The sequence below is a fragment of the Mobula hypostoma genome, unplaced genomic scaffold, assembly GCF_963921235.1.
Source record: "Mobula hypostoma unplaced genomic scaffold, sMobHyp1.1 scaffold_96, whole genome shotgun sequence".
NCBI classification, from domain to species: Eukaryota; Metazoa; Chordata; class Chondrichthyes; order Myliobatiformes; family Myliobatidae; genus Mobula; species Mobula hypostoma.
In genome coordinates, this window is record NW_026948215.1 from 305,011 (window position 1) to 326,543 (window position 21,533).

General features: G+C 42.8%; 1 protein-coding gene across 1 annotated transcript; it reads right to left on the reverse strand.

Moving 5' to 3' along the window:
- Positions 1-19,630: 19,630 nt before the first annotated feature.
- Positions 19,631-20,530, reverse strand: LOC134341895 (allatostatin-A receptor-like). Its single transcript, XM_063039832.1, has one exon. It carries the CDS (start codon positions 20,528-20,530, stop codon positions 19,631-19,633), a length of 900 nt encoding a protein of 299 aa, XP_062895902.1.
- Positions 20,531-21,533: the final 1,003 nt, after the last annotated feature.

The window sequence follows — 21,533 nt, forward strand, 5'->3', positions numbered from 1 at the left end:
GGGAAGGGGAAGAGATGAGTTTATTTTTCAGGCAGAGGGAAGAATGATTTCTGATGAAAGGTGCATCCAGCTGCAGCTCCTGACAAACCGAGTTAGGGAACTGGAGCTGGAGCTGGATGAACTTCAGATCATTCGTGAGACAGACGCAGAAGTAGACAGGCGTTACAGGGAGATAGTCACCCATAAAATTCAGGAGACAGGTAGCTGGGCGACTGTCCGGGGAGTGAAGGGGAACAGACAGAAAGAGCAGAGCACCCCTGTGGCCGTTACCATCAATAATAAGTATACCGTTTTGGATACTGTTGGTGGGGACGACCTACCAGGGACAAGTTGCAGTGGTTGCGTCTCTGGCACTGAGACTGGACCCTTAGCTCAGAAGGGAAGGAGGGAAAAGAGGAGGGCAGTAGTGATAGGGGATTCGATAGTTACGGGGACAGACAAGAGGTTCTGTGGAAGAGATCCAGAATCCCGGATGGTCTGTTGCCTCCCTGGTGCCAGAGTCCGTGATATCTCGATTCGAGTTCTCAGTATTCTCAAGAGGGAAGGTGAGCAGCCAGATGTCGTGGTTCATGTAGACACCAATGACGTGGTTAGGAAGAAGGAGGAGGTCCTGCAAAGAGCATTTAGGGAGTTATGTGCAATGTTGAAGGACAGGACCACCAGGGTACGTGCTAGTGAGGCTAGAAATAGGAAGATAATGCAACTAAATACATAGCTAAGGAGTTGATGCAGGAGGGAGGGCTTCATGTATCTGGACAATTGGGTCTTGTTCCAGGCAAGGTGGGTTCTGTTCCGACTGGACGGGTTGCACCTCAACTGGAGGGAGGCTAACATCTTTGCGGGAGGGTTTGCTAGTGCTGCTCCGGGGGGTTTAAACTAGATTTGCAGAGGGAGAGGAACCAGAGTTTTAGAACAGATATTGAGGTGGAGGAGGATAAAGTCATGCGAGAACTGCAGGTATAGATGATGGAGTAAATCCAGATCTAACATATAAAGAGGTTTTGAGGAAAGAGAAACAGAATGAAGGGTGTAAAGGTAGTAAGGTAGAAGGGCAAAAATGCGTGTACTTCAATGCAAGAAGCATCAGGAACAAAGGTGATGAACTGAGAGCTTGGATACATGCATGGAATTATAATGTAGTGGCCATTACTGAGACTTGCCTGGCACCAGGGCTGGAATGGATTCTCAATATTCCTGGATTACAGTGATTTAAAAGGGATAGGGATGGGGAAGGGGAGGAGGGGTGGCATTACTGGTCAGGGATACTATTACAGCTACAGGAACGGTGGGTAATGGAGTGGGATCCCCTTTTATGTCAGTATGGGTCGAAGTCAGGAACAGGAAGGGAGCAGTTACCCTATTGGGAGTATTCTATATGCCTCCTGGTAGCAACAGGGATAACGAGGAACAGATTAGGAGCAGATTTTGGAAAAAAATAACTGGGTTGTTATCATGGCTGACTTTAACTTCCCTAATATTGGTTTGCACCTGATTAGTTCCAATGGTTTAGACGGGGCAGAGTTTGTCATGTCTGTCCAGGACGGATTCCTGTCACGGTATGTTGACAGGCCGAATAAAGATAATGCCATACTAGATTTAGTATTAGGTAACGAACTGGGTCAGGTCACAGATCTCTCAGTGGGTGACCACCACTCCATGGCCTTTAATACTATCATGGAAAAGGGTAGAATCAGAGAGGACAGGGGCATTTTTAATTGGTGAATGTCAAATTATGAGGTTATAAGCCTGGAACTTGCGGGTGTGAATTCGGATGATGTTTTTGCAGGGAAATGTACTATGGACATGTGGTCGATCATTAGGGATTTCTTGCAGGAAGTTAGGGATAAATTTGTCCAGGTGAGGAAGATAAAGAATGGTAGGGTGAAGGAACAATGGGTGACAAGTGAGGTGGAAAATCTAGTCAGGTGGAAGAAGGCAGCATACATGACGTTTAGGAAGCAAGGAGGGGAGGAGAAGTTGGCGGCCGCTCCAAAATGATATCGTATTTGTGAAGTAGGATGCCGTGCACAACCCTGATTTGATGCACATGGACGTGAGAAGCACGGAGGAACATCTGGAGAAACTTCTGAAAATGCCTGTTTCGCTGCCGCTGCTACGGTGCGATCGAGAATCTCCGGAGGGGAAAGCTCCAAATCCTCGGCTTTGCCTGTTGTCGGTTGCCGAGGAGGGGAGTCGATGCGCTCGGAAGAGATGGTGCTCTGTCTCGGTGTCGGAGGGCTGGTCGGAGGCTTGAAGTTTTCGGATGGACTCAAGAGTTGGCTGTGGTCGGGTGCTTCCAGGCTGCTGCATCATCAAGTTTGCGGCGCTAGAAGCTCATGGCAGGAAGAGAATTTCTCTTCCTTCTACCGTCTGGGTGAGACGATGGGCCGTTCGAGAGACATTGAGTCTTTTTTTTTTAACCATGCCCACGGTTTGTACTTCATCAAATTACGGTATTGCTTTGCACTGTTGTAACTATATTTTATAATTATGTGTTTTTTGTCAAGTTTTTTTTTGTCTTGGTTTGTCTTGTGTTTCTGTGATACCTTACTGGAGGAACATTGTATCATTTCTTAATGTATGCATTACTAAATGACAATGAAAGAGGACTGCGTGGCCTCATAATCTAATCTAATCCAATCTAATAATCTAAAAATCAGATGGATCTATTGAGGAATATACGGTAGCATGAAAGGAGCTTAAAGGGGGCTGAGGAGAGCAAGAAGGAGGCACGAGAAGGCCTTGGCGAGTAGGATAAAGGAAAACCGCAAAGCAGTCTTCAATTATGTGAAGAACAAAATAATGACGGGGTGAAGATACGACCGATTAGAGATAAAGGTGGGAAGATGTGCCTGGAGGCTCTGAAAGTGAGTGAGGTCCTGAATGAATACTTATTTTCGGTTTTCACCAATGTGAGGGAATTTGATGACAGTGAGGACAATATGAGTGAGGCTCATATTCTGGAGCATGCTGATATTAAGGGCGAAAGGGGTGCAGAGAAGATTTACCAGGATGCTGCCTGGTTTAGAGGGTATGTATTATGATCAGAGATTAAGGGTGCTAAGGCTTCACTTTTCAGAGAGAAGAAGGATGAGGGGAGACATGATAGAGGTATACAAGATACTCAGAGGAATAGATAGAGTGGATAGCCAGCGCCTCTTCCCCAGGGCACCACTGCTTAAGAGAAGAGGACATGGCTTTCAGGTAAGTGGTGGGAAGTTCAAGGGGGATCTTAGAGGAAGGTTTTTTTACTCAGAGAGTGGTTGGTGTGTGGAGTGCACTGCCTGAGTCAGTGGTGGAGGCAGATACACTAGTGAAATTTAAGAGACTACTATATGGAGGAATTTAAGTTGGGGGTTAGATGGGAGGAAGGGTTTGAGGGTCGGCACAACATTGTGAGCCGAATGGCCTGTAATGTGCTGTACTGCTCTATGTTCTATATATTTAATTTTGTTACGGACAAAAATGCCAGTTTGTTACGACATGTAAAGTACACTTCCACAGTGGTGGAAAAGCGCGAGGCACCCCTCGCCATCTGTAAAAACCCTTCCAACGCCTACACCACTCCCAATTTCTGTCAACCCCTCCGACTCCCAGAACACTTGCCATCTCTGCAAAACCCTCTAGCATCCAACCTGGTGCAGTTAGCCGACAGCTGACTTGAGAAAGACACTGTCCATGGCTGTTGGCAGAGCTCATAAAACACCCTGGTGGACAAAATAAGCTACAGGTCAGGGGAAGCAGTCAAACCAGTTCTCTCTGTTTTCCCCGTAGTTTGTCTACTCTTGGATAATCTGATCAGAACAACTGAATGTAGATACAGGAAACTTCAGGTGATGATCTGATAAACTTGAGACTATTCTCTAACAAATAGCCTTGTAAAGGGTGTGGACTCTAAACTGATTTTTGACTCTGAGACAATCTAATCAGAGCAATAAACCTGAGACCATTCTCAGAGGAGTAGCTACTTGTTATGTAAAATGCCAGACCTACCAAATAAGTAATTCGTAGTCTGGTTAGATTCTGTCTGGTTTGCCTCATTTAACTGGTTTGGTCCAGTAAGGATGTACAGATACAAATACACACGGCTGAGGTGGACAGAGCTATGAAACAGCGTTGGCTGTAGCCCTGTACAATGGCCAGTAAGAAGGTGTCGCTGATAGGTCAGGTGACCTTGAGCTAATGGGATGGAAATCTAATGGTTCAATTGATGAGGAACTGTAGAAGACTCAGGAGCTCCAAATACGCAGGACCAGTAGCTCTCCAGCAGCTAGAGACCAACTACCACGGATAAGGAGGACCCCATGGACACGTGGAGATCGGGATATGAGGAACGCCTGGCCAGCGTGGACTCCTTTCTCGGGTATACCTTTTCTCTTCATTGTCTGTTCATGGAGAGTCAGGAAATTCTCGTAGGGTGCACACAGGTAGATAGCGTGTGAACCTCCACGCTTTTTTATTTGAAATAATACAAGTTACTTGCTGTTAAATACAGATTCTCTGCACGTCACTGATCATTACTGGAAGGGGTAGTACTTGTAACAGCGGCGTCCATCATTAAAGTTGCTCACCACCAGGACTGCCCTCTACACAGCGTTACCATCGGGAGGGAGATACGGAAGCCTGAAAGCTCACGCTGAGCGATTCCGGAACAGCTTCTTCCCCGCTGCCACCTGTAACTGAGTTTGTTCTTTTTCTCTCTGAAATTTAATTATCCTGTATTTAATTTTTACTGCTACCATGAAGTTAACAAACTTCACGAAATGTGCCTGTGATATTAGATCTGTTTCTATTTCTAATTCAGGTATGGTGGGAATGTGTTATATTGAACTTAAATTAGTTGAACGGCTATCAGAGCCCCGTGAGACGATGGGTTGTGCTGTGCTGTAATTTTCTCTGTTCTATGCTCTATCTATCATACCGTATCTTAATATTTAAGTCCAAGCGATTAATTATTAAAAGCTCCGTATCTTACTATTTAAGTTGTTACGTAACCAGCAACAATGAATATCATTCGAGACAGGTTATACAAAAACAACCAAACATTTATTAAACACGGATAGACGATAAGAAAAAAGCAAACGAATACTTTAACCGGAAGTTAACCGTTATACAACCGTTCATCAAATCGTCACTCGGCACTGGTTCTTAAAGCGTTAAATGCGATAACAGTTTTTCAAGCGATAAAGTCAGATATGGTTCTTAAAATGGTAAATTCGAAAGCCCAGCAGATTTATACGTTCAATTGGGAGAGACTTCTCTGGAGAAGGATTTTTTCATAGACGCGACTTTCTTGTTGGTTCTGTCAGCAGGATTCACGATGCAGCAAATAAACAGTTTCAAACAACTGACCTTGGTTTCCAGAGAGCAAACCTTTGCATGAACTCTTTGTTATCTCCGATGCAGGTCGCTACTCCTGCAACGAAGACTCCTTTGTTAAACTGCCGAACGATGCCGACACCTCTCGATCCTTCAGTCCTGTACTTCGATAAAGTCTTCACTCTCCCTTCTACTGCTGGAATAGGGTAAATCTGCACATGTACCCAAAAATTTCCAGTTCAATAATATTGTATTTTGCAATAGAACGCACGACTGTTTCAAAATAGAAACTGCGTCACCAAAAACAAACACGCAACAGAAACGGAGACACAGCACATTCTACCTCGAAATCTAAAAGTTAAAAACTAACTGCGTCATCTGGGATCTTCCCTTATATACCCTTGGGGGCACATGTCATCACGTGACCTCACATCGGCGGGAAAATCACATCAGGTGACCTCCAAAAGACCATTACATTATTCTCACAAAAAAAAACAGATCTCCTTCAGGCATGTAACAAAGTCCAATCGATTAATTATTTAAAGTTACGACGTCTTGGTTTTCCAGACTACTCTCAATACATCTGATACATCTGATAATACTGCAAGAGAATTTAACAGCAAAAGGCCATAAATATCTGTGCCGACCGCTGGATGATATCGATAATTTTGCTTGGAAGAGACTCGTCAAGAATTACATAATGAGGAATTGCCCTCGGTGTTCAGACTACGCTGGTCATTGGGGCATGAAGGGAAATGACTGGACAAACAGGAACATTACCGATATTCATTCTGGGCCAGTCCGCAGTACGTCATGTCTAACCAGTCTCACAGAGCTTTATCAGGTAGTTACCAGGTAGTAAATGCATGGTTACAGCATGAGAAGATGGAAGTGCAGGTGTGAGACGATAAAGGGAGTGTCACACTACAGGAATATACCCTCACTCCTTCAGTAAGGTGGTAAAGACAGTAGTTCCAGGCTAGAGGTGGGTGTGTCAGTGGTCCCAATACAGTGAACAAATCTGTTGCTGCCGCGGTGGTAATGGGGATCATTCGCCCCGATACTATAAACAAAGGGTTCATTTCATCCGAATCCTATCCTTGCTCAGAAATTGGAGGTGGGAAATCCTGGCAGTCGTTGAATGTTTGGAACTGTGGAGACGTCATATTTTAATTATGTTGAATATTACTTTCTGCGTCTCTTTGTCTTGGAATAGAAAGGCTTTATTAAATATTGTCTGATTGCCATTACGGATGTTTGATAACTGTTGAACAAATAAGAACATGCCATTTTTCGCGATATTTTAAAAATATGGTTGCATTGTGGTTTTAAAATATTCTGCAATGTGTGGCTCATAAGTGAGTTCAATTGAAAGAGAACGAGGAAGTTTACGGTAATGAATTACTTTATGGAAGTCGTGTGTTTCTGTAGTTTGTGTTGCGTGGATGATTGTATTCATGATCTTTTTCACTGTGCATGCGGCAGAAACTGTGTGTCTCCTTGCGAGAAGTGATTTCCAGGAACGGATGTGAAATTCGTAGCCTGCAAAATTTTCCGAAATTCTACGAAGTGTTAACGTATGCGATCCTCAGCTCCCCACATCTTACTGTCCTTAATTCTGCAGAATACGTGCTGAGGCCTTTTGCTTTACAAGCTGTTTATTCTGTATTCTGCAAATGCCTGCGATAGTTTTGAAGGAAGACAACTGTGAGTACGGATGTTTGTTTTGCCCTCGCTGCGTTTTTAGTTTGTGTCGTTTTGTGTTTCATTTATTATTGATTTCAGAGGAAGACACGGATTCCACACCGGCCATGTGGATTCAGGGTCAAAGCGATCGAAATATGGCTGTTATCTACACCCGATGCGATAAAACCACGATTCAGGGGTAAATCGGCATTAGGATAAACCGGTGTGTACTTAGATTGGCAATTTGGAAAATATTGCTTACAAGTCATTGTAGCATTTGCCCTGTAATATGTGAATGTCAGGTCAGTTTAGATATCGTGCTGGTACAGTCAACAGCTCAGCGATTCGCTTAAGTAGTCAGCCCCAATTCTATAAATTATCTCGGTGCTGCTGGGTGATCAGATTAAATCGGTTATTTCCCTCAGTCCTATTTTTCGGAACACTGTAATTTCGGAGTCTAAATATCGTTGTAAAGTGTACCGAAATTTCGGCCCTCCTTGCGGAATACGGTTGCCCGCTGTCTTCCAGCAGGAATTCACTCTATCCACTAAATCATCTGCCTTCTATTAGGAAGCCAATTCTGAATCAACACAGACAGATTTCCCTCGATCCCATGCCTCCTAACTTTCTGAATGAGTCTACATATGGGGAACTGAGCAAACGCCTGACCAAAATTAATACACCCACATCGACTATTCTAATTCGTCTGTTGATTTTATTTTCATTTTCTCAAATAATTAAATCTGGCTCATAAAGGACAACATGCCCTTCAAGAAGCCGTGTTGGATCTCCGTAACCAGACTACGTTTCTCCGAATACTCATAAATTCCTTCTTCAATAATCCTCTCCAGTAGTGTACACATTACTGATGTAAGAATCACTGGTCTATAATTCCAAGGTGTATCTCTATTATCTTCGTCAACAGGGAGACTTCCGGTAGCGCTCATGGAGTGAAGTCGCGTTCTTGACTCGCTCCATTACCTCTGAGTTTTTTCTCTCTATGGTCAGCTATACTTTAATTAACTATTAAGGCATCAATTTTTACAATACTTTGAATTAAACTGAATTCTCTGACAATTGGATGATACTGAGATCGGCTATGTCTAAGAACGGGAAAGACGGCAAGGATGGTAAACCTCCGGTTAAACCGAAAGCTACGGATCTCCCTCCGACTGAATCACCGGTGACTTTGGAAGCTATATCGGAGTTAATTCAGAGGGAAATTTCAACCTCTGTTAGGGAGATGATTCGTACAGAAATTATGGGCTTTGTTAAAGACCTGATTCATATGGAAATCTCAACTAAGTTCCAGAAAATTGCCGATTTAATTGATAAGATGCAAACATGTATTGCGGAACATCAGTCGGCTATATCTGGTCTTCAAAAATCCGCGCAACAAAGTGAGCTTAAGATGGGGAAAGTCGAAGAAACAATTAATGTAATGAAGAAGAAACTTGACTTTTTGACTTTTAAAAACTCTGACTTGGAATCTAGAATGCGACGGCAGAATTTACGAATGATTGGCGTCAGGGAAGCCGTGGAAGCTAACAACCCTATGAAATATTTCTCCCAACTTTTAAAAGATGCATTCCCTACTGTATTTCCTGACCAACCACCGCTACTGGATCGTGTTCACAGAATCCCATCATACTCGTCTAGGTCAGATAGACCTAGGCATGTTATCTTACGTTTTCATTACTTTCAAGATAAGGAGAGACTGTTTCGATTCGCTCGATCTAAAGGTTTCATTGATTTTTCGGATCTTAAGTTCCGATTCGTGGAAGATTTCAGTAAACCAATCTGGGACCAACGGGTCCGTTACAGATCCGTGATGTCGGAATTCTATAAGATGGATTTAAGACCAGCGCTGCTGTACCCTGCACGTCTAAGGATTCGCATGTTAGATGGAGCTCTTCGTTTTTTTGATTCTCCATCGGATGCCCAGAGTTATCTGGATCAACTTTCATCTTCAACATCTTAATTGCCTTTTTTTAATTTTCTCCGTTGATCGGAGGCTGTGAATTGGTTGGTTTTAACTTTTCTGTGCCCTATTTGGGCAGAAAAGTTTACTTTCGATTTCTTAATATGGCTGCTAAACTTTCTTTTTAACTGCGTCATTTCTTTCTTTTCCCAGGGGATTCTGGGTGGTTACTTCCCTTTTGTCATCTTACGTATTTCCTGTGCGGCCTTAAATTTTGTAGTTTTTTTTAAATTTTATTCTGTTTTGCTTTTTATAATCATTTTATGTTAATAATCCTATTTTTTTTTGTTGCTGTGTCTATTCATGAGTTTGAGGTTTATTGTGGTTTTTTTTAATATATACTTTCCGGCTTTTGTTCTGTTCTGTGTGTATTTTAATTGAGCTAACTTTTTTTTACTTATTTTTTTTACTGTTTTACAATTAGCTGATCCTTTTCATATTTATACCTTTTTTTTAGGGAGCGTATACCGGAAGTCATGGGGGTAGTTTTAGCGCTTGCTTCTTTCTGGCGGGTCTGCTTTAGATTTCGCCTTGGGGTCCTGGGGTGGGGGGCGGTGGGAGGGGCTTCACGTTTTAGTTTGTTTCTCTTTGGGCTATATACATTATTGAAGTATTGGTTACGTCCTTTTCCCCGGTATCTTTTGTATGTTCTGTTTCCTCTCCGGGTCTGTGGGTCGCGCCTATTGTCAATCCTCCTTGTTATGGGTTGACTTTAGGATTTATGGAGTCTATTATTAATTTTGTCTCCTGGAATACTAATGGTCTTAATCATCCTATTAAAAGGAAAAAAGTTTTTAAAGTGTTCCGGAGACTTAAAGCACAAATTTTATTTTTACAAGAGACCCATGTACGGAGGGGGGACAGACTACGTTTTTTCAAATTTTGGAAGGGACAACAATTTCATTCGAACTCCAATGCTAAGATTCGAGGCGTCTCTATTTTTATAGACTCCTCAGTTACTTTTATACAACAGGATATTATCTCTGATCCGAATGGTAGATTTTTATTGGTTAGTGGTTTATTATTTAATAAAAAAGTAGTTTTGGTTAATGTTTATGCTCCTAATATGGATTGTCCGGAATTTTATAAATCATTGTTTGATCAGTTTCCGAATTTGAACGAGTTTTCATTGATTTGGGGCGGAGATCTTAATACCTGTTTATCTCCAGCTTTGGACCGTTCGGCTCCTTTACGGACTTTACCTAATAAATCTGCAAATTTGATTAATTTTTTCCTTTCTGATTCTGGGTCGACGGACATTTGGCGTTTTCTGCATCCTCAGGAAAAAGATTTTTCCTTCTTTTCACATGTTCATCATTCCTATTCAAGAATTGATTATTTTTTCATTGATTCTCGTCTCATTTCTTCAGTGATTAAATGTGATTATGATTCTATAACCATTTCGGATCATGCTCCACTTAAGCTTTCTATTAAAATTATGGCCAATATACCAAACAATAGACAATGGCGTTTTAATTCGCTGTTGCTTCAGGACTCGGACTTTGTTAATTTTATGAATGAACAGATTGAGCTTTTTTTTACAATTAACCATACAGAAGATATTTCGGTTAACACTCTTTGGGACACTTTTAAAGCCTATATTCGGGGTCAGATTATTTCGTATTCCGTTGCTTTGAGGAAGAAACAGAAGCAGGAGGAGATGGTAATTGTGGACAAGATTAAAGAAATTGATAAGAAATATGTTATGGCTCCTTCTGAGGAGCTATACAAACAAAGAACTGAACTTCAAATGGAACACAGTTTACTACTCTCGTCCTCGATTGTAAACCAATTAAAGAAAACAAGAAGTGATTTTTATGTTCACAGTGATAAAATTGGCAAGCTGCTGGCTAATCAATTGAAATCTAATTATGTTAAATCTCAAATCAATCAGATTTATAACCAAAATGATCGATTGATATTGGATCATGTGGGGATTAATCAAACCTTTTGTGATTTTTATTCTTCTTTATACCAATCAGAGTCTCCTCGAGATTCTAAATATATGAATGATTTTTTAGATAAGTTAGACTTCCCTCTGATTTCACAGGATATGTCTTCTTTATTAGATACTTCCATTACAATGGATGAGATTAAGAATGTTATTTTTTCTATGAATCTGGGGAAAGCTCCTGGCCCTGATGGGTTTACCGTTGAATTTTATAAATGTTTTGCTTCTTTATTGATTCCTTGGCTCTATAAGGTTTTTGAGGCTTCTTTGAAACTTGGTAAACTTCCGGAATCTTTTAATAGAGCATCAATTTCTTTAATACTAAAGAAGGATAAAGACCCTGCTCAATGTGCATCTTATAGACCAATATCTTTATTAAATGTTGATTCTAAAGTTTTTTCTAAGTTATTAGCAAATAGACTAGAAAAAGTACTTCCTTCTATTATTTCGGAAGACCAAACGGGTTTTATTAAAGGTCGTTACTCTTTTTATAATATTCGTACATTGTTAAATATCGTTTATACTCCCTCACAAAATGTTCCTGAGTGTGTTATTTCTTTAGATGCCGAGAAAGCTTTTGATAGAGTAGAATGGCCTTATTTATTTAAGGTGCTTGAAATGTTTAATTTTAGCTTGAAATTTATATCCTGGATTAAACTGTTATATTACTCCCCTGTAGCCTACGGTTGCCCGCTGTCTTCCAGCAGGAATTCACTCTATCCACTAAATCATCTGCCTTCTATTAGGAAGCCAATTCTGAATCAACACAGACAGATTTCCCTCGATCCCATGCCTCCTAACTTTCTGAATGAGTCTACATATGGGGAACTGAGCAAACGCCTGACCAAAATTAATACACCCACATCGACTATTCTAATTCGTCTGTTGATTTTATTTTCATTTTCTCAAATAATTAAATCTGGCTCATAAAGGACAACATGCCCTTCAAGAAGCCGTGTTGGATCTCCGTAACCAGACTACGTTTCTCCGAATACTCATAAATTCCTTCTTCAATAATCCTCTCCAGTAGTGTACACATTACTGATGTAAGAATCACTGGTCTATAATTCCAAGGTGTATCTCTATTATCTTCGTCAACAAATGAATAACGTTTCCCACCCTCCAATCATGTAGTTCTATTTCCGTGGCCAGCGAAGGCACAAATATCCTGGCCAAAAGCTCAGCAGTATCTTCGCTCGCTTTCCCAAATCACCTTGACTATATCCCTTCTGACACTGGGGAATCATCTATCATAATGTTTTCCAAGTTTCCAGCGCATGCTCTTTCATAGCCTCGGCATGTTCTAGCATATCTGCCTCTTTACGCTGTGTTCACATTCATCAATGTATTCAGTAAGCATCTCCACTGCCTCCTTGGTCTCCAGACACAAGTTTTCCGCTTTTACCTCTGATCTGCCCACAGTCTCTCCAGCCATCCTTCTGTTCTTCACTTATCTTAGTGCATATCTACTACCCTTCTAACTTTGAAGTCCATTGTTGAATTTTGTTCTGTCTCCGTTGTGACTCCCCATAAGCCTATCTGTTCCCTTCTTCCTAAACCTTATTTATCTTTCTTCCTTTTGACGAGCTGCTCCATATTTCTTCTCAGCAAGGGTTACTTTACGCAATCATCCATTCCCTGCTTCAATGAGACAAGCTTAACCTGAACCCCATGTAAGTGCTCCCTGAGTAATCTGCACATATCTGTTGTGCATTTTCCTGAGCACATAATTTCCCTATTAACCTTCCCAAGTGCCGGTCAGGTAGCATCGTAGACCCCCAATTAAACACATTCCATGCTCTCTGGTCCTATCCATATGCGAGGTAAATGTCGGAGGGTTCTGCCCTATTGCTCTGAAATGCTGACCCGCGGAGAGATCTGTCACCTGACCTGTTTCCTTTTCTAATATTAGATCCGGTACGGACTGTTGGCTGGCCCGCATTCTAGTGACATGAATCCTTCCAGCACATAAATGAGGAATTCCGTCATATCCAAAACATTTTACCCTGGGGAGGTGCCAAAGAATATTATGGAAGTTTCAGTTGCCTGGGCCGATAACAGGACACATGTCCAAGTTCCGCTTCCCGGTCGCTTCATCACTGTTTCCATTGCGGTTTTTTCTGGTTAATCTGGTGGGCGGCTGTATAGAACACACCAAATGGGGTGTTTGCGCCCTTCATGTTTCTGTGTTCGTCTCACAGTCTGTTAACAAACGAACGCTCCACGTTGTCCTCCGTCTCTGCAGCTGCGATACTATCCCTGGTTTGCCTTCGCACTCCCTTTACACTCTTTCACCTGACCCTGCCTATTTTGAAACATCTAAAACACGGAAAATCCTGAAGCCATCCCTGCCCTTGTGACAGTAGAGTCTCTGTGACAGTTTGGAACGTACTTCAACCAACGTAGCAATCACGCCAGCAGCATTGAACGTTTGTATTGCTGCCTACCTGAACTGTATGAAGTCAGCAATCTTCCGCCAATTCTACATTTTCCGGATGACCGGGCATATGATTGTTAGAATTCAAGACATATTTGCCAAACCTGTTCATTGTAAAACAGCTTTATTTGAAAACTCCGCTGAATTGCCATTAGACGCGGGCGTTATCTACACAGATGGCCATTTAATGTAAACACATACGTCATTCCACTCCTCAGCTATTCTCTGAATTTCCTCTGTGTCACTGTATAGATACAAGTATTGGTGCACATGCTGAGTACTTGCAACATGAACCCAAATTGTTGGAGGATGTATACCGGGGAACTCAAATATCTGTCCTGGTAAAAATAGTTTTGTGCTTGCCATTTCAGGGAATGGACTACATAGGGCATCCAAAATAATATGAAATTAGCTGATATAGAAAACAACAAAATCATCGATTTTCTGCGGTTTCGACCTCGGCATCTTTCTGATTGTCGCTGCTGTGCCGAAGCCTTCTGCGGACTCTATTTGCCACAACGATATGTCTTACGGTTAACCCGTTAAACACCAGGATTAAGCCGATTGGTAGCAATGGTGTTAAAATACTCTCCAGTAATGTGTATCCTCTCCACACGGGTGAAGTAACGTATTCATATGTACCGGTGCACCGCCACGGCGTGTTGTCAATGATGACGTAAGGTTCAAGGGCGAAGTATAACGGGACACTTCTTCAACAGCTCACTATAACCACGGTCACGATAACCACCGTTGTTGTTCTCTCGGTGCAGTATCGTTCCCGCAGCTTCCGGCAACATATTGCAATGAAGCGATCGAAGGTAAAACTGACCGTAAACCAAACAGAACAGTCTGTTGTTAAGACCCTAAGTACAAGTGTCAGAGCGCATACAGGAGTGATGAGCAGGGATCTGGAATAAATGTAGATATAGTTGGTCTGTTCCACTAAAGCGAAAACTATAACCACCATCAGATCCGCTGTTGCTATTCCAACCAGTTAACGGATGATGCATTTTCCCCGAGAGAGGATCACAATCGCCGTTAAATTAACTACAAGAAATTTGGAAACAAAATACAAATATACAAATAGCAGCAACTCCCTGAATGTCCCCATTCTTCCGATGTTATGCAGGTAATGGTTTGTTTGGAAGTGGAAAGCGGGAATGGTGTGCGGTCTCGGTCGCTGCGCTCCGGCTGGAGGACAATGACGGATGTGAGCGTCAGTGGGTTCGTCACTTTCCGACAGTCTAAAGCGAGGCTTCCGAGTTCCACGACTCACGTACGGGAGAACAGCCGGTCGCCACAGTAAACAACACCCTTTCCATGATTAGAGGTGAAATAGCTGAAGGGACTGTTTGTAGCGGTGACGAAGTGGAGTCAATGAGATATAAAGCACGGGTTCTCATTTACTGACTTACAGAAGAACAGACCAACGTGTCGAACATAGACTGGACCGTCTAGCAAAACACTCTGATACAATACGGGTTTCGTTATGTTACAGACAAAAATGCCTCTTTTGGTACAAGTAAACTATATTTCCACAGTGGTGGAAAAGCGCACAAACAACCTTCACCACCTGTAAAAACCCTTCCAATCCCTACAACACTCCTCATTTCTGTAAACATCTCCGACCCTCAGAACACTCGCTATCTCTGCAAAACTCTCCACCATCCACCCTGGAGCATTCAGGCGACAGCTGACCCGAGAAAGACACTGCCCGTGGCAGGTGGCAGGGCTCATAAAACACCCTGCTGGCCAGAAGAAACTATAGATGTATGAAAGACAAGGGAAGCAGACAAACCAGTTCTTTCTGCTGCCCGCCAGTTTGTCTGCTCTTGGATAATCTAATCACAGCAACTGAATGTGGACACAGGACGCTTCAGGTGATGATCTGCTAAACCTCAGACTATTCTCAAACAAGTAGCCTTTTGTTATGTAAAGAGTGTGGACTCTAAACTGATTTTTGACTCTGAGACAATCTAATCAGCGCAATAAACCTGAGAGCATTCTCAGAGGTGTAGTTACTTGTTATGTAAAATGCCAGACCTAAATAAGTAATCCGTAGTCTCGTTAGATTCTGGCTGTGTTGCCTCATGTAACCTTACTGGTTTCGAACCAGTAAGGATGTAAAGATACAAATACACAAGGCTGGGGTGGGCAACGCCATAGAACAATGTTGGTTGTAACCCTGCACAATGACCAGTAAGAAGGTGTTCCAGGTAGGTCAGGTGACCTTGAGCCAATGGGATGGAGATCCAATGGGTTAATTGATGAGGAAGAGTATAAAACTCAGGAGCTCCAAATACTCGGGTTGTTGTTGTTGTTGTTGTTTTTTCTCTCTGTGTTTATTTATCCTGTATTTCATTGTACTGCTGCTGCAAAGTTAACAAATTTCACGACATATGCCCGTGGTATTAACTCTGGTTCTGGCTCTGATTCAGATGCAGGGCGGATGTGTTAGGTTGAACTTTATTTAATTGAAAACTATCAGAAGCTCGTCAGACGATGAGTTGCACTGTGCTGTAATATTCTCTGTTCTATGCTCTATCTAGTGTACCGTATCCTACTACTTAAGTGCAGTCGATTAGTTATTTAAAGCTACGACGCCTTCCTTTCCCAGACTACTCCCAATGCGCCTCATAATATTGCAGGAGAATTTAACAACAATAGTCCTTCAATGTTATTGCCGGCCGCTGGTTGATATCGATAGTTTTGCTTGGAAGGGACTCGTCAAAAATTACATAATGAGGAATTGTCCTCGGTGTTCAGACTACGCTGGTCGTGGGGTATGAAGGGAAGTATCTGGACAAACGGGAACATTACCGATAGTCATTCTGGTCCAGTCCGTAGTAGGTCATGTCTAACCAATCTCACAGAGCTTTACGAGTGGTTACCAGGAATGGTGTTGAAGGAAGAGCAGTGGATGCCGTCCACAGGGACTTCAGCAAGGAATTTGCAAGGTTCCGCATGAGAGGATGCTCGAGAAGGTTCAGTCGCTTGGCTTTCACCATGAGGTAGTAAACTGGATTAGCCATTGGCTGTGTTGGGGAGGCTAGCTTGTGGTAATAGATGGTTGTCTGCCTGACTGGTGGCCCGTGACGTGTGGAGTGCCACGGGGATCGTTGATGTGTCCGTAGTTATTTGTCATCTATATGAACGATCTTGATAATAATGCGTTAACTTGATCAGCAAATTTGCCGATAACAACAACATTACGGGTGTAGTCGACAGCGAGGGAGACTACCGGAGCATGAAATGGGATCTGGACCGGCTGGAACAATGTGCGGAAAATGGCAGGTCGGATTTAACGCAGACAGGTGTTAGATGTTGCACTTTGGGAAGACCAGCCAGGGTTGTTCTGACACAGTGAGAAATAGGGCACTGAGGAGTACGGAAGAACAAACGAATCTGGGAATGCAGATCCATAATTCAATGGAAGCTGCGGCACAGTTAGACAGGGTCGTTAAAAATGCTTCTTGCATATTGGTCTTCATAGACCAACGTACTGAGCACATCAGTTGGGATGTTATGTTGATGTTACTAAATACTTTATTTGGGTCTAATTTGGAATATTGTGTACGGCTTTGCTCAACTACCTACAGGGCGATGTAACTAAGTTTGAAAGAATGTAGAAAAATAATTACACAGCTATTGCCGGGACTGGGTGTTTTGAATTAAAACGAAATATTAAATATATTAGCACTTTATTCCCGAGCGGGTAGAAGGCTGAGGGGAGATTTGATTGAGGTATACAACATGATGAGGCGTATAGAGAGTGTAAATGCAAGCGGGCTTTCTCCACTGATATCGGATGAGAATACAACTGGGGATCATGGGCGAATGTGAAATGTGAAATGTTTAAGGGAAACATGAGGGGAAAATCCTTCACCCAGAAGGTCTCAGAGTGTAGACAGTGCTGCCAACGCAAATGGTAATTGGGATTCCGATGTCAACGTTTAAGAGGTGATTAGAGAAGTACTGGGATATGGATGGCCATGGTCCGGGTGCAGGTCGTTGGTAGTAGGCAGTTTAAATAATTCCTCACTGACCTGACGGGCTGAAGACCCTTTTTTTGTGCAGTGGTTCCCTGTGGCTGTCTGACTGTGTATTTGGGTTTGAACTTTAGTGTCTCAGCACCGACCAATCTAGAAAGTCGTTGATACTCTTCTATCCCTCTGTCCTTGCACACACTGAAGCATGAAGACTAAGTAAAATGGATGGTTATACCATGAGAAGATAGAAGCTTTGGAAATTGTTTATTCAGTATTCGTCAATTGTCTGCGATGGTTTTGAAGGAAGACAAGTGTGAGCCCGGATATTCGCTTTGCCTTCGCTGCGTTTTTAGTTTGTGTACTTCTGGATGTTTCATTTATTATTGATTTCAGAGGGAGACACGGATTCCACACCAGCCATGTGGATTCAGGGTTAAAGGGATCGGAATATGAGCGTATCCACACCCGATACGATAAAACCACGATTCAGAGGTAAATTAGTACTCGGATAAATTGGTGTGTACTTGAATTGGGAATTTGGAATTGGCATTTTGGAAAGCTGGTTCCTTTAATCAGCACCGGAAGCTGCTGCCGAGCACTTTGACATGCTGGTTTTAAGTTGCAGGGCTCGATTGGAAAAGATGCTTTGAAGTCATTGTAGCATCTGCCCTGTAATATGTAAATGACCGGCCGGTTCATGAAACGCGCGGGTGCAGCCAATCGCTCAGCGATTTGCTTAAATCGTTAGCCCTAGTTCCATTAATCATCCGGGTGCTGCTGTATGGTCAGATTGAATCGGTCATTTCCTCAGCCCTATTGCTCGGAGCACCGTCACTGCAGACTCGAAATAGAGTTATAAAGTGCACAGAAATTTCGACTCTTTTGCCAGGGACATTTTGTCTCACAAATTTGACTTTGCTTTTAAAGGAATAATCTGGACGATTTAACCAAGCGAATGGTAGATAGAGTTTGGATGGACTTTAGTAATGTTTCTAACCAACCTCCCATGGCAGAAACAGGGAAGCCGATATGAATCGGCAAATTAGTCACAAAATTAGCTTGGTAAATTGATGCAAATAGTAGTGTGCCAGCGTGTCTCTCCTCCCGGACGCCGGCAATAAGCGGCGAGCTGTAGATCTGCTGCTGGGTCCTTTATTGTTTGTGAAACAAAATGTGACTTAATGGACTTTCTGAAATTAAATAGTGGTGGGACATATAGACCTTAGGAGGCTCGTTTTTAGATGCAACCTTGCAAAGCTAGGTCATACCTCTCTGAATGCAGTGGGACAGTACAGCAAAAGAGTTTTCGGTTATTCTTGCATTGTATACCGAGGCTTTGAGTGGAAGAATTCCGACTCGGTCTAACAGCTATACAAAGCACTGGTTAGAGCAGACGGAGAGCAATGGGTGCAACCCTGATTGACATACCATGGGAAGGATGTTGGAAGAACTGAGCGATGGCAGATCAAAATTCACCACATCGTTTCATGGTCTGCGGGGAAGGGGATAAACTACAAGGAGAAGTTTGATTATTTCAAATAGAAAATAAAGCGAAGGGTCCTTGTAGAAGTTTTTTTTTATAATTATGAGTAGGTGTATATTGTACAGATAGCCAACAGCTTTGTTTTTTTTTCCCCCCTACGTCAGCAGAGGCTAAAACTACAGACAGATACACGCTCAGATCTGAAGAGATTGTTTCCTCGCCCATTGCTGCGTGGTTATGTCTGCAGCAGACGTGCTGGACGCAGATGATAATAAAATGATGGAAATGTGTCTGGATAACCCTTGGTTAACAGAAGTAGAGCGGAATACGGGCTGTATCATGGCTCTGAGGATTGGCATAGTCGAGCTGGGGCAGAATCTATGCAACGTTGATTCCCCACTGCAATCTACAAGACGGCGGCTCTGTCACAGTGCTGACCGCAGCGAATCTCCACTGCCAGTGTAAAAGTCATTGCGATGGTTCCACCTTTACCCGAGTTACCCTGCGACCGAATCAGCCCTGAGTGTCAACACGGCTGTCAAACGCAACGAGTGAATGAAATCAACGGAGCGATCGGATACCGGGATTGTTGATGACGTCACGGCTACCAAGGACGCTCTTGCACGGAAATGGAGTTATATTTTATTCCAAGTCAATTTAATAGCGAGGCGCATTATACTTAAACACATAAAACCCAGATGTACATCGCGACCCAATGACGGATGCCCGATGCGGAGAATTGATACTTCATGAACATTCGAGCTTTAGGAAATTGTGTTTTGCTTTACCTGTGTTTTCTTTTAACCAAACTTAAAAACAAAGTCCAAGGAGATTTTAACACCAGCCGCATTTCTTCTCTAAACTTAGGCTGAGTCGCTGTATAAATGCAGGTGTTAGTGCAGGAACTCAGATACATGAGCATGTAGCCGGCTTCAGTGGCGACATATGCAGGGTCAGTGTAATCACCGTCGTAATGCACGGTTCCTGCGAGTCGGGTGGTCAGAAAGGTCACAGTGATCGTCAGCCACAAAAGAATGAAACTGCCCGACACAGTAAAGAGTAAAATGATGGATTTCCGGCGGCCTTCCATCTCCGGATCCTTCTGTGTTTGACTGCTGTGACCGCGCAGTCCGCGGCGCACTTTACTGGCTAATAAAATGCGCCTCACTGTCAGACAGTTAAACAGGGCTATCAGAACAAAAGGTAATATAACCGTTAAAATACTCTGCAGAAAGGAGAATGCGACTCCCACACGAGACGTCATGAACCACGAGCTCGGCTGACAGCCCCATTGAATACCGTTAGCTACACGCACAGGTTTAAACTCAAATAGATATGGGACATTCTGTAAATGCACCAGGAGCGGCACGGTTATAATGCCGGCAACAGCTGTCCTCACTGTGCAATATTTCGCTTTAAGCTTCTGACAACAGATCGCTACAAACCGATCGGCTGTGAACAGGACAGTGTACCAGACCGAAGTTTGCAGGCAGGTCGACGTGAAGTACAGGACGACCTTACAGGCGGATGTGTAGGACAGGAAGGAGAACGGAAAGTGGTACATGACTATATGATACGCAATTACACAGACAATCATCACCAGGAGATCTGCCGTTGCCATTGCAGCCATGTAGTGGGACATACATCTGGAAAGGCCGCAGTTCCCTCGGAAGAGAACCACCATTGTCAATAGGTTCGCTAAGGAAAGAGTCATAAATTGTGAGTTACAAACAGGGCTAGGAGAAGTGTTCTTGGAATCCAATGTGAAAATACTATTCCGACAGTGATCGGCAGGATTACCGTGAAAATATAACCATTTAACCATGTAACAAGTACAGCACGGAAACAGGCCTTCTCGGCCCTCGTAGTACGTGCCGAACGGTTACTCTCACCTAGTCCCATCGACCTGCACTCAGTCCATAACCCTCCATTCCTTTCCTGTCCATATAGCTGTGCAATTTTACTTTAACTGGCAATATAGAACCTACCTCTACCACTTCCACTGGAAGCTCGTTCTACACAGCTGCAACTCTCTGAGTAAAGAAGTTCCCCCTCGTGTTACCCCTAAAGTTTTGCCCCCTAACACTCAACTCATGTCCTCTTGCTTGAATCTCCTCCCGTCTCAATGGAAAAAGCCTATCTACGTCAACTCTATCTATCCCCCTCATAAATTTAAATACCTCTATCAGGACCCCCTCCCAACCTTCTACGCTCCAAAGAATAAAGAACCAAGTTGTACAACATTTCTCTGTAACCTAGCTGCTGAACCCCGGTTAACATTGTAATAAATCTTCTCTGTACTTTCTATATTTTGTTGACATCTTTCCTATTATTCGGTGACCAGAACTTACACAATGCTCCAAGTTTAGCCCTACCAATGTCTTTTACAAATTTAACATTACATCCCAACTGCTATACTCAATGCTTTGATTTATAAAGGCCAGCTTAACAAAATTCCACCTTTAGGGAACTATGGACCACTATTCCAAGATCCCACTGCTCTACTGTATTTTTCAATGCCCTACTATTTACCATGTATATTCTGTTGATTAGTCCTACCAAAATGTAGCACCTCGCACTTATCAACTTGAAACTCCATTAGGCACCATTCAGCCGCTCTTCTAACTGGCCTAATTCTGTCTGCAAGCTTTGAAAACCTACTTCATTATCCACAACACCACCTATCT